Source organism: Corvus kubaryi, unplaced genomic scaffold (genome assembly GCF_017639235.1).
Source record: "Corvus kubaryi isolate FWS band 111438036 unplaced genomic scaffold, C.kubaryi_AGA036_p1.0 37398, whole genome shotgun sequence".
Taxonomy (NCBI): domain Eukaryota; kingdom Metazoa; phylum Chordata; class Aves; order Passeriformes; family Corvidae; genus Corvus; species Corvus kubaryi.
Window position 1 is genome coordinate 57,141,659 of NW_024581137.1, and position 12,958 is coordinate 57,154,616.

Here is a 12,958-nt window from a genome sequence, read left to right on the forward strand (position 1 = left end):
GCCACCCCCTGCCATGGGCAGGGACACCTTCCACTGTCCCAGGCTCCAAGTCCCATCCAGCCTGGCCTTGGACGCTTCTGGGGATGGGCCAACTCTTGCTCAACTCTTTCCATTTTCAGGCAGAGACTGTCTGTGAGTGACAAAGAGTGACAGCCCCCGAGCTGGCCAGATTCCACGGGCATTCCCGATTCCTGGCTTGTGCCACCTCTGTCCATCATTCCTTGCCCTCCCCGTGTCCTCTTTGCCATCAGTGATGCACACAGAGCTTACTGTGCTTTGAGGGTGTCAGGAGCACGGACCAGGCTTTTCCCCGTGGTGCCCAGCAACAGGACAAGAGGAACGGGCAGGAATTGATGCCCAGGAAATTCCACCTGAACTTGAGGAAGAGCTTCTTTCCTGTGCAGTGACTGAGCACTGGAACAGATTGTCCAGAGAGGCTGTGGAGTCTCCCTCACTGGGGATATTCCAGAGCTGTCAGGATGTAATCCTGTGCCCTGTGATCTGGGATGGCCCTGCTGGAGCAGGGAGGTGGCACCAGATGCCCCAATGTGGTCCCTTCCACTCTACTGTTCTGTGACACAACTCGCTCTTCCCGCAACGGGTTTTGCCTCCATTTCCTGGGTTTTTTCCTTTCTTCAAGCTGCAATTAGAGCCTCTCCCTCCTGTCCCTGCAGGTTTTAAGGAGACAGCCTTCCTGTACGCCATCTCCTCGGCGGGGCTGACCCACGCCATGGCCAAGGCGTGCAGCGCGGGGCGCATGGAGCGCTGCACCTGCGACGAGGCCCCCGACCTGGAGAACAGGGAGGCCTGGCAGTGGGGAGGCTGTGGGGACAACCTCAAATACAGCAACAAGTTCGTCAAGGAGTTCCTGGGGAGGAAGCCCAACAAGGACCTGCGAGCCAGGGTGGACTTCCACAACAACCTGGTGGGCATGAAGGTGCGTTGAGGGCGGCGCAGGGTGGGGGGGAGGTCACACTGTTGTGGGGTTTTGGGGGTAATAATGCTGTTCTTGGGTGTGGAATAGGAGTGTTGGATGTGAAATGAATGGAGTGATCCTCCTTCTGGAGGGGAGAAGTCTGAGTTAAGGGATTATGCCCTGTTTTTCACTGTGGCTTCAAGAGTTGTGCAAAACCGTTCGAGAGGGAGCAGAGGGAAAGAAGTGGGACTGTCCAGGTCTAGGAAATGTGAGGTGGGGACAAAGATGCTGGTTTCCCACAGGGACGAGAGGGTTTTACACCACAAAGGGATGGAAAGACAGGTTCCTCAGGCTCACATGAGGTAGGACACGGAGGAAGGGATTTGTGCTGCCACAGCACGTCCTTGAGGGATGCTTCTCTTTCAGCAGTTCAGTAGAGTGTGGACAGCGTAGCATCTCCTTGGCCAGGTTTCTTTAAAACTGGCTGGAGAAACACCTGGCAGGGAACCAGGGTGGAGAGAATAATTTCTGGTTGACCTCAGACTGAAAAGTCCCTTCAGTTTTTTCTTCTGGCAGAAACCTTCCATGTCACCTAGAGCAGAAGACACTGCTTGGTTGTAGAATCCCTTTTTTTCTTTTCCCATCTTTATCCTCTCTTCCTGCTCTTTACACCTTCCGTGAGGCTGCCTGGGGCCTTCCCTGCAGGACTGCCAGAGTTCAGGAAGCATTTGGACAATGCTCTGGGGCACACGGTGTGATTTTTTGGGTTTGTCCTGTGCAGGGCCAGGCTTTGGACTCGATGATCCCTGTGGGTCCCTTCCAGCTCAGCATTTTCTGTGGCTGATGTAAAGGACAAAGTGTCTGCAAGTGCTGGGTCATCCCAGCAAGGGGGGAAAGGAAGGGGCTTTCCACCTTCTCCCATAATCTGCTTGGCCGTACCTAGCCTAGAGTTGCTCCTACACGAAAATCCCTCAGATTGGCCAGCACAGGTGCTTAGGATCAGTGTTTCATTGCACCAACCTCCGAGGGGAACATACTGTAAGGCCAGAAATAGCCCTCAAGCCTTGTTATTGTCTGTGTGATTGGATGCAGGCTTGGGGCTGGGATGGGGGACCTGGGTCTCCAGTTTCCCAGGCAAATGCAGCCCAGCCAGTTGTGCATTCTAGGAATGGCCACCCCAGCTCAGTTGTTGCTGTGTCTATGTATAAAATGGCATTCCTCGCGACGGAATTGGGGCATTGGGGAATGCCACCAGCCAGGGCTGGCCAGCAAAATGTCTCCCCCTCTCCCCACTACCAGATGCTCCTAGACAGCGCTGAGATCAGGATTAGAAATATCCTGGATTTAGCTGGTGTCTGGTTCTGGCTGACAGCTTTCCTGCTCTGGATTAAAGGGCTCAGTGTCTCTGAACTCCTGTGGCAGCTCTTTGACGTGTGGAACGGGCTTTGCAGGATGTGATGGAATTTGTTTCAATCCTTGCGTTGGTTTCTCTGTCTCAACCCTTCCTTTTGGGGTTGACTGTGTGGCAAATGGGACTGGCAATGGAGAAGGTGGCCCAGGGAGGCTGTGATTCCGTGCTGGATGTTTCTGTGAGATGTCCTGGCTCTCCTCTCCTTCCAGAGTCACACACTGCAGTCTCATCAAAACCTTCAGGGCTGTGGCTTTAGCTGCCACTGGCAAGTTCTTGTAGCTCCATGAATATCCACCCACAGTGGCGGGGCTAAAATACCTCCCTGATGGGTTTGGCCCAACTCCCAGTGTTCCCAATCCCAGGAGCTGCAGTCAGGATGGCCATATGGCTGCAGCCACTCCTGCAGTTAGGATTTGTGTCCTTAATTATCATCTGTGCTCTACACTGCGTGACTTTGAGCTAAACAAACCCCAAGGATCAGCCGGAGGGATTGAACCTTCCCTTCTGTGTCCTGATCCTTGCGAGTTAGCTCCCAGGGGAAGATGCAGGACTCTCCAGCATCCTCTGCCTCCACTTCCCTTGGCACAGGCGGGCTCTGGGCACTGGCAGTGGTTTCACAGTGTAATATCTGCAGCTAAACAGCTGAGTAACAGTTGTGACGGTTGTCCAGACACTGAGAGCCCTCCTGGCAATCCAAGTCACAGACCTTTGCTGCAGGTCAGTGATCCAGCGTTCCTATTTTCGTCCACCCACAACGTGTCTGCCGAGTTGGGATTGCTGTCTGACAGCTTTCCTTTGCCTGTTTGCAGCAGCAGTTGAAATGATTTCTCTGCTTGTGCTGCTGGAATGATTCATTGTGCCATGGCGTGGTTGAAAGCCAAGCCAAGCAGCCCACCAGCTTCACAGCACCAGCGGGGAGCCAGGCAGGGAACAAGGGAATGCGGAGAAGGAAGCTTTCAGGAGGGTGGTGGTTGAAGATCAGGAGAACACGCATCTGTGTGGTCGGGATACGTGGCCTTAAAGCACTGGCACAATTCGCTGTGTCGCTAAGATGATGATCAGAGACGAGGATCCAGGCTGACTTTGTGACTACCAGGTCAAAGCTTGCAGTGCTTGCTTCAGATTCCAAAATGCTGGAACCAGTTTGAAGCCTGAGCGCTGGCCTTCTTGGTGTGGTGGATGGATTGTCTTTGGCACTGCTTGCTCTCAGGTGTAGATTAATACCAGGTTTGATCTCTGTCCTTCCTCCTGGTCCTACTGGGAGTCCGGGGATCAGAGGATGAGAGTTGCTCAGCAGACATTACTGCGTTCCTGCTGAGTTTATGGATATTTTCCTCGAGGAAGGTAGTGAGTTAAATACGATTTTCATCATGTTTTGTTTGTCTTCAGAGAAGCTGCTCACCAACCAACTCGTGCCGTAAAGACTTTGCAACCATTGAGTAGGGTTTGCTCACCCAGTGACTGCAGCAGTCTGAAACCACTTTGGACTAACCTAGAGTGGTTATTGGAAAACAATAACTCATCTGGATTTGATTTGGGGTGGATCAAAGGCAGTACAGGAGTGCAGACAGCCTTGATTTGTGCCATTTTGGAGCTGAACAGTTTGGAACTGGAGCTGCTGCAGTGTGTGGATGTGTGTGTTCGCTGCGGGAGCGGAGAAGTCTCTACTAAAGATACAGCACAAGCTTGGTGGTCCCTCACTGATCCTTTACATGTCATTTTTCCCGTCTAATTACTCCCAACCATGGCAAAACACACAAATAGTCCCTTGAGACCCAGTAGAAAAAGGATCTGTGCCGGACTGACTAATTTGGCAAGCACCCCTCTCCCCTCCTGATCACCACAGCAGTTTCTCCATGGTGTCACACCAGCAAACAATCCCTGTATTTCTACGAGGGTGACATTATCCTATCCCGCCTAGTTTTAGTATCTTTTGGTAGATGTTCTCAATTATGATTTTACTTCTGCTTTTTACAACCTTGATGGGCTGCCTGTAATTTTGCTGCCACCAGTGAAATAACCACTGAACATGTTGTGCCCGTGGTGGCTCACCACGTTATATGATATGACCTCAGTGGTTAATGAAAGGGCGAGCTTGTCTAGTGTGAGGATGAGGTAATTAGACCAGGACTTCTCCAGCCTTCTCTTTATTGAAAAGCAGGAGCTCTGAATAGACCACTTATTAAAAAAGCAATTTCCCTTCCTTTGCCAGATCTACTCTCCCTCATTCAGCCATTCTTTCCGAGGGGTCTTGGGTGGAGAGGGTGTTTTGGGGGGAGATGTGTGTGTGGAGGGGATGGGGGAGAAGTCAACTGTATTAAAGGCCCGTTGCCAGCAATGAAGTTTCTGAGTTATATTAAATGAAGCCCAGGCAGCCTCGCTAAAGCTCTCATCTTCTCTCCATCCTCCCCCCTTTTCCCCCTTGTACACACAAGTGCAGCCCTCTTTTGTAACCCATTAATGAAAAGGCGGAATATTAGAGCACTCAATTAGTTCCACTGGGCTTGAGTAAGTGATGTTTTAATTAAATTTGCCCAGTTTCTCAGCGAAGTATCATTAAACATGACTTTCCAACTCCCTCTCTGGAGCGTTGCTAAGTTTCTTAATCCCAGGAGTGCTGACCTCTTCCAGAGGTATGTCTGGTCAAGCATGTCTTACAGATCCAAGGGGCACAATTAAAGGGGGCTGCTGTTACCCTAGAAAAAAAGAATTATCATGTTCTCAGTGCCTTTTTCCTTCATCCTTCCAGAAGGAGGGACGTGAGCCTTTGCCTGAAGTCTGGCTATAACCACAGCTGTCTCCAGAGTCGAGCATGTTTAAGGCAAAATTATGGGAAGGCAGAAATGGAGAACAAGGTCTCCCTCTAAGCAGTTTCGTGCTTTGAAGCTGGTTCCTTTCATGAGGCTTCACTGTGTTTTTGCACAAGATGTTTTGGTTTGTGCAGACCATGTGTTTCTGAAGGATCATGGAATCCTGGAACGGCTTGGGTTGGAAGGGACCTTAAAGGTCGCCAACCCCCTGCCATGGTCCTTGTCACTCTTGTAGGCTTCAAGTCCAGACCCATCCTGAGACAGCTACACCTGAAACCATCTGGGATGCTCTGGAGAGGATAGTGGGAGGTGCCTGCACTTTCCCTTGCTGTTGACTTGCTTATTTTGGAATTCCATGTGAGGAATGGCTTTCCCCCCCCCAGGCGGTGCTGGCAGGGATCTCTCTGGAGGGCTGGAGATGCGCTCTCCATATCAGGGAGATGTTTGCCCAGCTATCATCTGTCTGAGGAACTTCATGGGCTATCACATAACACGTTATCAGAGCATGCCACCCTCTTCATTTCTGGAGCTCCGTTCGGCAGAGGGGGGAAATTGAGACCCAGAAAGATTAAGTGACTCCCTAAAGGTCACACACAGGCGGAGGGAGGCACAACTCTCCCGTTGCAGAGACAGTGTTTACAAGCACTGACCATCCAGTCTCACACAGTTCCTACTCGTTAGTGTGATTCCAGCCGAGCTCCAGGTTTTGCTGTGCCCTCACGGTGTGTAATCATTGCTGTTTTGGAGCTTAATCCACTTGGTTCATGAAAAAAAAAAAGAGACACAAAGCATCCTTTTGGGCAGCTTTTTAGGGATGTGTTTGCAGTGAGAAATGGGGCATCGCATGTTTACCAAGGTACAAATCAAACCCAGCAAATAACAGCCTGAGAAGAGCTCTTAATGTACAGATCAGTTTTCAGGGCCACCACTGGTATTAATTGCTGCAGGTTATGACAGGTAGGAATGCCCAGGCATGCTCTCTGGATTTTCCTCTCCTTTCAGGCTGAGATTGGCTCAGCCAAAGCCTTTCTTAGGTCTGGAAATCAATACTCTGGAAAAAAGTTGCTTGCTGTGTCCCGTAAGTGATTGCAGTTGGTTGTTTATGTGGAGCTTTTTTAGCATGGGAAGCATGCTAGGAATACTGAGCATGGGGAAAATACTTCTGAAGTTCTCAATTTTAAGTAGGGTTATGTTGTTCTATGCTTAAATGTTTGTATTTTAATACCTATGTCACTAAAATATGAGTGTTCCTATTTTTTAAAGAAGGAGGGGTGGTGGGAGGGGAAAACTGTTCTGAAAAAGCAGGTTGAGAACAGGCTGAAAAGAAGTTTTTTTTTAACAAGGTAAAAGGAAAACTTGTAACAATCTGTGAAACTTTTATAATCCAGCCAATGGCACTGGCCAGTGTGAAGGGACAAGTCTGATCTTCTGGTTGTGTGTGGGGACCGTGGCTGCTGTCCAAATAAACATTAATACTTGAGCTGAGAGAATGACTAAGCCTATTTAAATTGAAGAGGGCTCTGCGTACGGGGGATGGAAGGGATTGGATTTGTGGGGAAGCATCCCAAAGCCCTTTCCAAAGCCAGGCAAGGCCAGGGCAGGCTTTTCCCTGGATGAGCTGCCTCCGAGGAGGGTTTGCTGCCTCCTCTGTCCCAAACCATAGCGAATGGTTTGAAGCCTTGGAGCCGCAGCCCAGCCATGACGACAGCGGAGCAATAAGCGAGGAATTCCCACGGCTGGGTGTCCGCCCTGGCCTGCTGCTGCCCAGACAAGAGTTGTCTGAAAACCACCGCCAGAGCCCCGTGACCCAGCTGGGAATGAATGGGAATCCTGTCCTCGGCGTTTCAGCTAAAACACTGAGAAATTGTGTGTTGCAGCATGTCTGAGACTGATCATGACGGGGGCACTTAGTCTGAGCTTCGCAGCGCACCATTGTTGGGAGGAAGGATTACATGTTGCATAGCAATGCTCTGCTGTGATCCCCTTTCCCTGTGGCTCCTTGTAAAGCCAGTTGGGAAGGCAGTCCAGCAGCGCTATCTGATCTCCTCCGAGCCGCAAAGCCCAGGAAAAAAATGGTTCTGTCTTGCTTTGTGTTTTCCTCATTCTGCGTTTGTCAGTATTGGGTGCTCTCACAGCAAGGTCAATGGGAATTTGTGTCCCTAAGTCAAGCTAAATAGCTCAAAAATCCTTATTTTCCTCCCAGACTGCTCTGTTTGAGGCTGCCAAACCAGGTGCTTGCTCAGAGGAGAGTGGGAGGACAGAATTTCCATGTGTGATGCCGTCCCTGACCCACCACTTGTCTTTGGCTTTGTTTTCACGGCAGGAGCTCTCCACAGCACACGACACAAAAAGGATGCTCCTTGTTGCTGTTACTCCTGACTTACTACAACCCTGCTGCTGTGTGGTAGCTGTGGAATTGGGGCCATGGGGAGCATGAAATATTTTGTGGCTTGGATTGAAGCTGAGCCATTCTGCAGGTGGCCACGTCCTTGGTGTAGATGAAGTGATTATTCAGTGCTGTGTTCAGAACAGGTGCAGCTCTGTGTAGGATGGAGGTAAATCAGGTTCTGAACTGTGATGAAAAGAAAGCAGGAGCTACTACAGCTCTTGAAATCATGATTTTACATGGTAAAACCTTATTCTTCCTCATGTACCCAAGAGCTTCTTGGGAATAAACCCCACATTATTCTATCCTGGAAGCACCTCCAGGTTTGAAAGCATGATCCAGACGTTTGTCCCAGGATGCAGCCAGCAAAGCTTTCTCCAACACTGCTCCAAGCAACCTGCTGACTTGGATCAGTCTTGCTCTGCTTCCTGAAGAAATGAGCTGGATTTAAGTGTCTCTGACAGGCGCTCCCAACAAGAGGAGGAGAGGTCGTTGTGGAAGCCGGGGAGCGGAACGAGAACCAGAAGGGTTTTGCCAAGATTCATTTTGGCTCGTGGGTGGTTGGGGCCTGGAGGCAGCAGTTCCCCATCACGCAGCGCCTCGAGGAGCTGCAGCATGACTGACAGCAGCAGGGGAGGCTGCCTGGGCAGGGAATTTTTCTAGGATTTTCACTCTTGCTGCCTCGTAACATTCTTGAGCCCTTCCCGGTCCTTCCAGGAGAAAGTTTACGGGGCGGTTGGGATGCCCCGCGCTTGCACAGCAGCCATATGAAAACCCACACGCTGGGTTTCATGAACTGGTGCATTCATGGGGATGGGGACAAGGGAAACCTTTGATGCTTTGGTCCACTGGTTCGTGACACCAGAGCTGTCCCAGCCACTGCCTAACAAGGAGATAGAAACGAGTCAGGGAAATCCAGACTGGGATTCATGAGGGACTTTGAGTCCAGATGAGGAGAAAGAATTAATCTACCTAAATATACTTATTAGTAACCATTGGGAGACCTTTATGCTGCTGGAGGGACAGCTGTTGTGAGGAGAATGTTTTGAAGCACCTCAATTAGTGCAAGGTGGTGAGATTTAGACACCTGAGTTTCGCCCAGAGGGTGGGGTTCCGCTCACAGAATCCCCTGGAACTGAGGTGCTTCTATGTGAGCTAGGTCCCCAGGCTCCTGTTGGTGATGGAGATGTGCTCAGCACAGTCAGTGGAGCCTGGAGACCTGTTCAGTGGAGCAGGTGTTTGCCTGACTGCAGGGTCCTCTCCTGCTTTGGCTCCCCTGACTCTGACAGCAGTTCCGAGGTGTTTCTCAAACTGAGGTGTTTAAACTCAAGTGTTTGCCTGGGTGAGGTCAACCCTGGCTGTCTGGTGTGCTTCAAGTGCCTAAACCTACATGCTTATACCTGACTGAAGGTCTTTTGCCATCAGCCAGCTGCCAAGCCATCGGGATCAGGTTTTCCAACACGTGTTGGGCTGTATCCCCCAGCCCCACATGGATCCTTGGCCACAGTGCTCCTGCAACGTCAGCTCTCCCATGGAGCTCAGGAGAGGTGGCTCCTGACAAGAACAGCACCAGCTCCAGGTTCCCTTCCTGAGTTCCATGACCCTGTCTTGTTCAGTCAGCTCCAAGTCCAGGAGCATGAATACAAGCTGAGCCAGTTCCCGTTGGTTTCTTGCTTTCCCAACTCCTGTACAATACGGGTTGTCGCCTTTTCCAGGTGGAGCAGATGCAAATGCGCTGGGGGAGGAGGAAGGGTTGAGGAAAGCCTGAACTGATGAATGACTGCAGTGTGCAGCCCTTTCCCAAGTATCCCAGCAATTTCTGCCCGTTTTGCTGATGGTGTGGGCATGAAATCAGGTGGAGGAACTTTGTTTCACACGAACTCAGCTCTCACTTCTGGACAAGCAGTGGAACGGGACTTTACACAAGGGAGGGCGCGGGTGAGGGTTGGGGTTTTTCCCCCCCCTCGGTGTTGAAATGTGTTCTGCACGCTTTTGTCTGACATTGTGGGATTTCTTGTGGACTTGGCGAGACACTTTGGCACACAAAGCGTGACAGCCCTTACCCGAGCCATCCCAGCTGAGCACTATAACCAGCAACACATCTCCCCCTGTAACCCGTCACCGCTTTGAATGCTACTGTGTATTATTGGATTGCACTTGCAAAGGTCTTGGCTGTCCCAGGAATGAAGTGTGACCATTGGACGGGCTCTGCTGAAGGCTGTATTATGCATATTGTCTTTCTAAAAATGTTTCTGGAATATCACAATTGGGCCAGGCCCCAATTCAGAGTCCATGACCTATTGCATGGTCACACATGGGGCTCGGCAGGATTTGTGCAGCCAAATAATTAAGGACTGGCTGGTCAGGAAATGGACTGGAGCCAGTCCTCTGCTGTCAGGAGGCCACAACGTAGGCAGATGCCATCATGGGCATGGGGAGAGGTTGTTTTCTTCTTTTTTACGTACCGTAGATGCCCAAAGGAAGGGCACTTCCAACAGGACCTTGTCAGAACCCAGCTCTGTAAAACAAACTCTGTTTTCACCTGGCTGTTTTAAGGGGTGGTTGTACCTTACCCATTTAAAGTCAAAATAAAACCTAATTTTGGGGAGGGGGCAGGGAGGGAGAATTAGAAATATAAATTTGTGTTTATAATCTGGACAAAATGTGGGGTATCTGTGGCGGTCCAAATAACATCTCTGCTCTCGTGTTGCCCATGGAGGTATCCCAGGTGTAAATCTCTCTCTGGAGAAGGGGAGCTGGAACATTCCAATGCTGTTTCTAAGGAGATGGATGTGGCTTTGTGCCGTGAAGCTTCTTCATTGCAGCTTCTGAACTGTACTTCATTGATTTGAAAAGGATGGGATCCTTTGTTTAGCATCAGTCAGTTGATGATGCTAAACAAAGATTGCTTCTGCTTGTACCTGGGTTTGGGGTACTGTGGTAAGGAGAAGGTTCCTACTGTCCACGCTCCTGCTCTGGAGCATGTGCCACCCCACCCGTTTCCACCAAACCAACTTCCTCCACTTTTGTTATATCTTATACTTACTCTTGACAAGGATAAACAGGTGTTAAAATATGTATTCATCTCTTAGTTGCATCACAGTTTCAGATCTCCACGTACACAGTGAGTGGCAGCACTGGACAATCTTTGTACACCTTTGTAGTATCATTAATTAGCCAATTAAGCAAAGTTCTTGCAGGTAAATGTCATGATCAGTGAACTAAGAGCCTTTTGAAATAAGTATTTCCTGTAGGATGTGTTTTCCGTCTGCTTCCAACAGATACTTTTTGTATTGTCATCAACTTTGTGTCCCTGAAGCGCCTTCTAGAAAATGTTGTGTTTTACTTGGTGTCTTGATTTCTTCTGCCATGACTGATTCTCTTTGGGGCTGTGTGTGTGTCTGCAGGTCATCAAAGCCGGTGTGGAGACCACCTGCAAATGCCACGGCGTGTCCGGGTCCTGCACCGTCCGGACGTGCTGGAGGCAGCTCTCCCCCTTCCACGAGATCGGGAAGCAGCTGAAGCAGAAGTACGAGACCTCGCTCAAGGTGGGCAGCACCACCAACGAGGCCACGGGGGAAGGCGACATCTCCCCGCCTAAAAAATCCATCCCCGGCCACAGCGATCAAATCCCAAGGACTACGGATCTCGTCTACATTGACGACTCCCCGAGCTTCTGCCTGATGAGTCGCTATTCCCCCGGGACCTCGGGACGGAAGTGTTACAAGGACAAGAACTGCGACAGCATCTGCTGCGGCCGGGGGCACAACACGCAGAGCCGGGTGGTGACGCGCCCGTGCCAGTGCCAGGTGCGTTGGTGCTGCTACGTGGAGTGCAAGCAGTGCACCCAGAGAGAGGAGGTTTACACCTGCAAGGACTGACACGACCTGCGGCCTCTGCTGCACGGCCACCCCCGGGGACGGGCCAGCTTGGAGAACTGCCTATGGAGACAAACAGGGTTTGATTGACCTTCTGGGATCTGGAAGCTGTGTTGAGACATAAGCACTTTGTAGGGTACAGGTGACCCAGCTGTGTTGCTGTTTTGGTTTTTTCTGTTTTGTTTTGTTTTTTTGTTTTGTTTTTCCTGTAGACTGAATTTTCATGAGGTCCAACCATGTGGAAATAAGTGCCTGTCACACTGGGGTTAGACACCAGTTGACCTTCACCTTCGTCGTCTACGCAGTTTGATGGATCATTTCTCCTTGGAACATTGTTTCAGCCATCCTCCATGAACTCCTGGGCTAAGATATTCCCTTTGGCATAAATATCCTGTACTTCTTTATTCCTGGAGCTCACCCAACTGCTTAGAGAGCTGAGCAGATACAAAAGATCTTTCTGCTTTGAGCGTGGGAAGCGGCCACTTATTTCTCCTAAAACTGGAGAGGGATTTATAGGGAATGATGGGTTCTTCCAGTGGAGTTTCTGCACATGGAGCAAACCAGGCTCTGACAAAGAGACCCGCTGGGAGCATCAGCTCTTTAATGACAGCTCCGTATCCGCGTGCGTTGTCACCAAGTACAGCTCGAAAACGTTGGGTCCACCACGCTGCAGATGGAAATAGATCCAAGAAAAGAGGTTGGGAAGACAGCAGAACACCAGACGTGCCTGTCCCATTCAGTCCAATCCCATGTTCTTTATTTAAAACAATTCCCCCAAATGCAGGTTCTTTAGCACTATCGCTGTCTTAAATTTAATTGGTTTTCTTTTTTTTTTAAACCACTAGATACTTTTGTTTCATTTTCACTTCGCGCATGATTTATTTTTCTCTCCTCTTCCCACCTCTTGCTGATGGAATTCACCCTGTGGTAACTGCTTCAGAAATCTCAACTGGAACTTATTGAGTCTTACGCCAGCTGAATTTGGACGTGTTTCTCTTGAGCAGAACAAGAGAAATCTGAGTGCATCTTGGAACCCGGGGCTGTCTTGCGTTGTGGAGCAGCCGTTGTGGCCTGGATCAGACCTCTGGAGGAGCTGACTTTTCTTTCCTAGGTCATCATTCCATTTACTCTAAACCATGGCAGTGGTACATGACACAAGCTGTATGTAAACCCTATGACCTTAAGATGATTTTTTTTTTTTTTTTTTTTAACCACTAGATCGAAAACTGTATTTTAAAAACACGTCTGCTAAATCCTACCAAACTCGTGGATTTGGAATAACCAATCAACACAGAGACAACCTGAGAGAAACCAGAAATTTGACTGCAGGGCTTGATCACTCCAACGCTGTGAAACACATGGCAACCTCCAGCATTTCTTTTTCCCTGGGAAGAGGAGATTTACAATCCAGGACTTGATGTGCCAATATTCTTCATATAAAAGTGGATTGGAGGCAGCCAGCGAATGCCTGAACAAAACTTTCTGAGGAAAAAATGGGGAGCAGAGGGTGTTTTGTTTGATTTTTGGTAGCAATTTTTTGCTTGTCCAGTAGTAGCA

The 12,958-nt window shown here is 49.8% G+C and overlaps 1 protein-coding gene across 1 annotated transcript in view; it reads left to right on the forward strand.

The window, feature by feature from the left end:
• The window catches only part of WNT9A (Wnt family member 9A), a 53,529-nt gene extending 40,839 nt beyond the window's left edge, over nt 1-12,690 (forward strand). The window contains exons 3-4 of the mRNA XM_042043927.1: nt 675-937; nt 10,931-12,690. Of these exons, the coding sequence (XP_041899861.1) occupies nt 675-937; nt 10,931-11,404 (737 nt within the window). The 3' untranslated portion in view covers nt 11,405-12,690. The remainder of the gene's footprint in view (nt 1-674; nt 938-10,930) is intronic.
• The last annotated feature ends 268 nt before the right edge of the window (nt 12,691-12,958 follow it).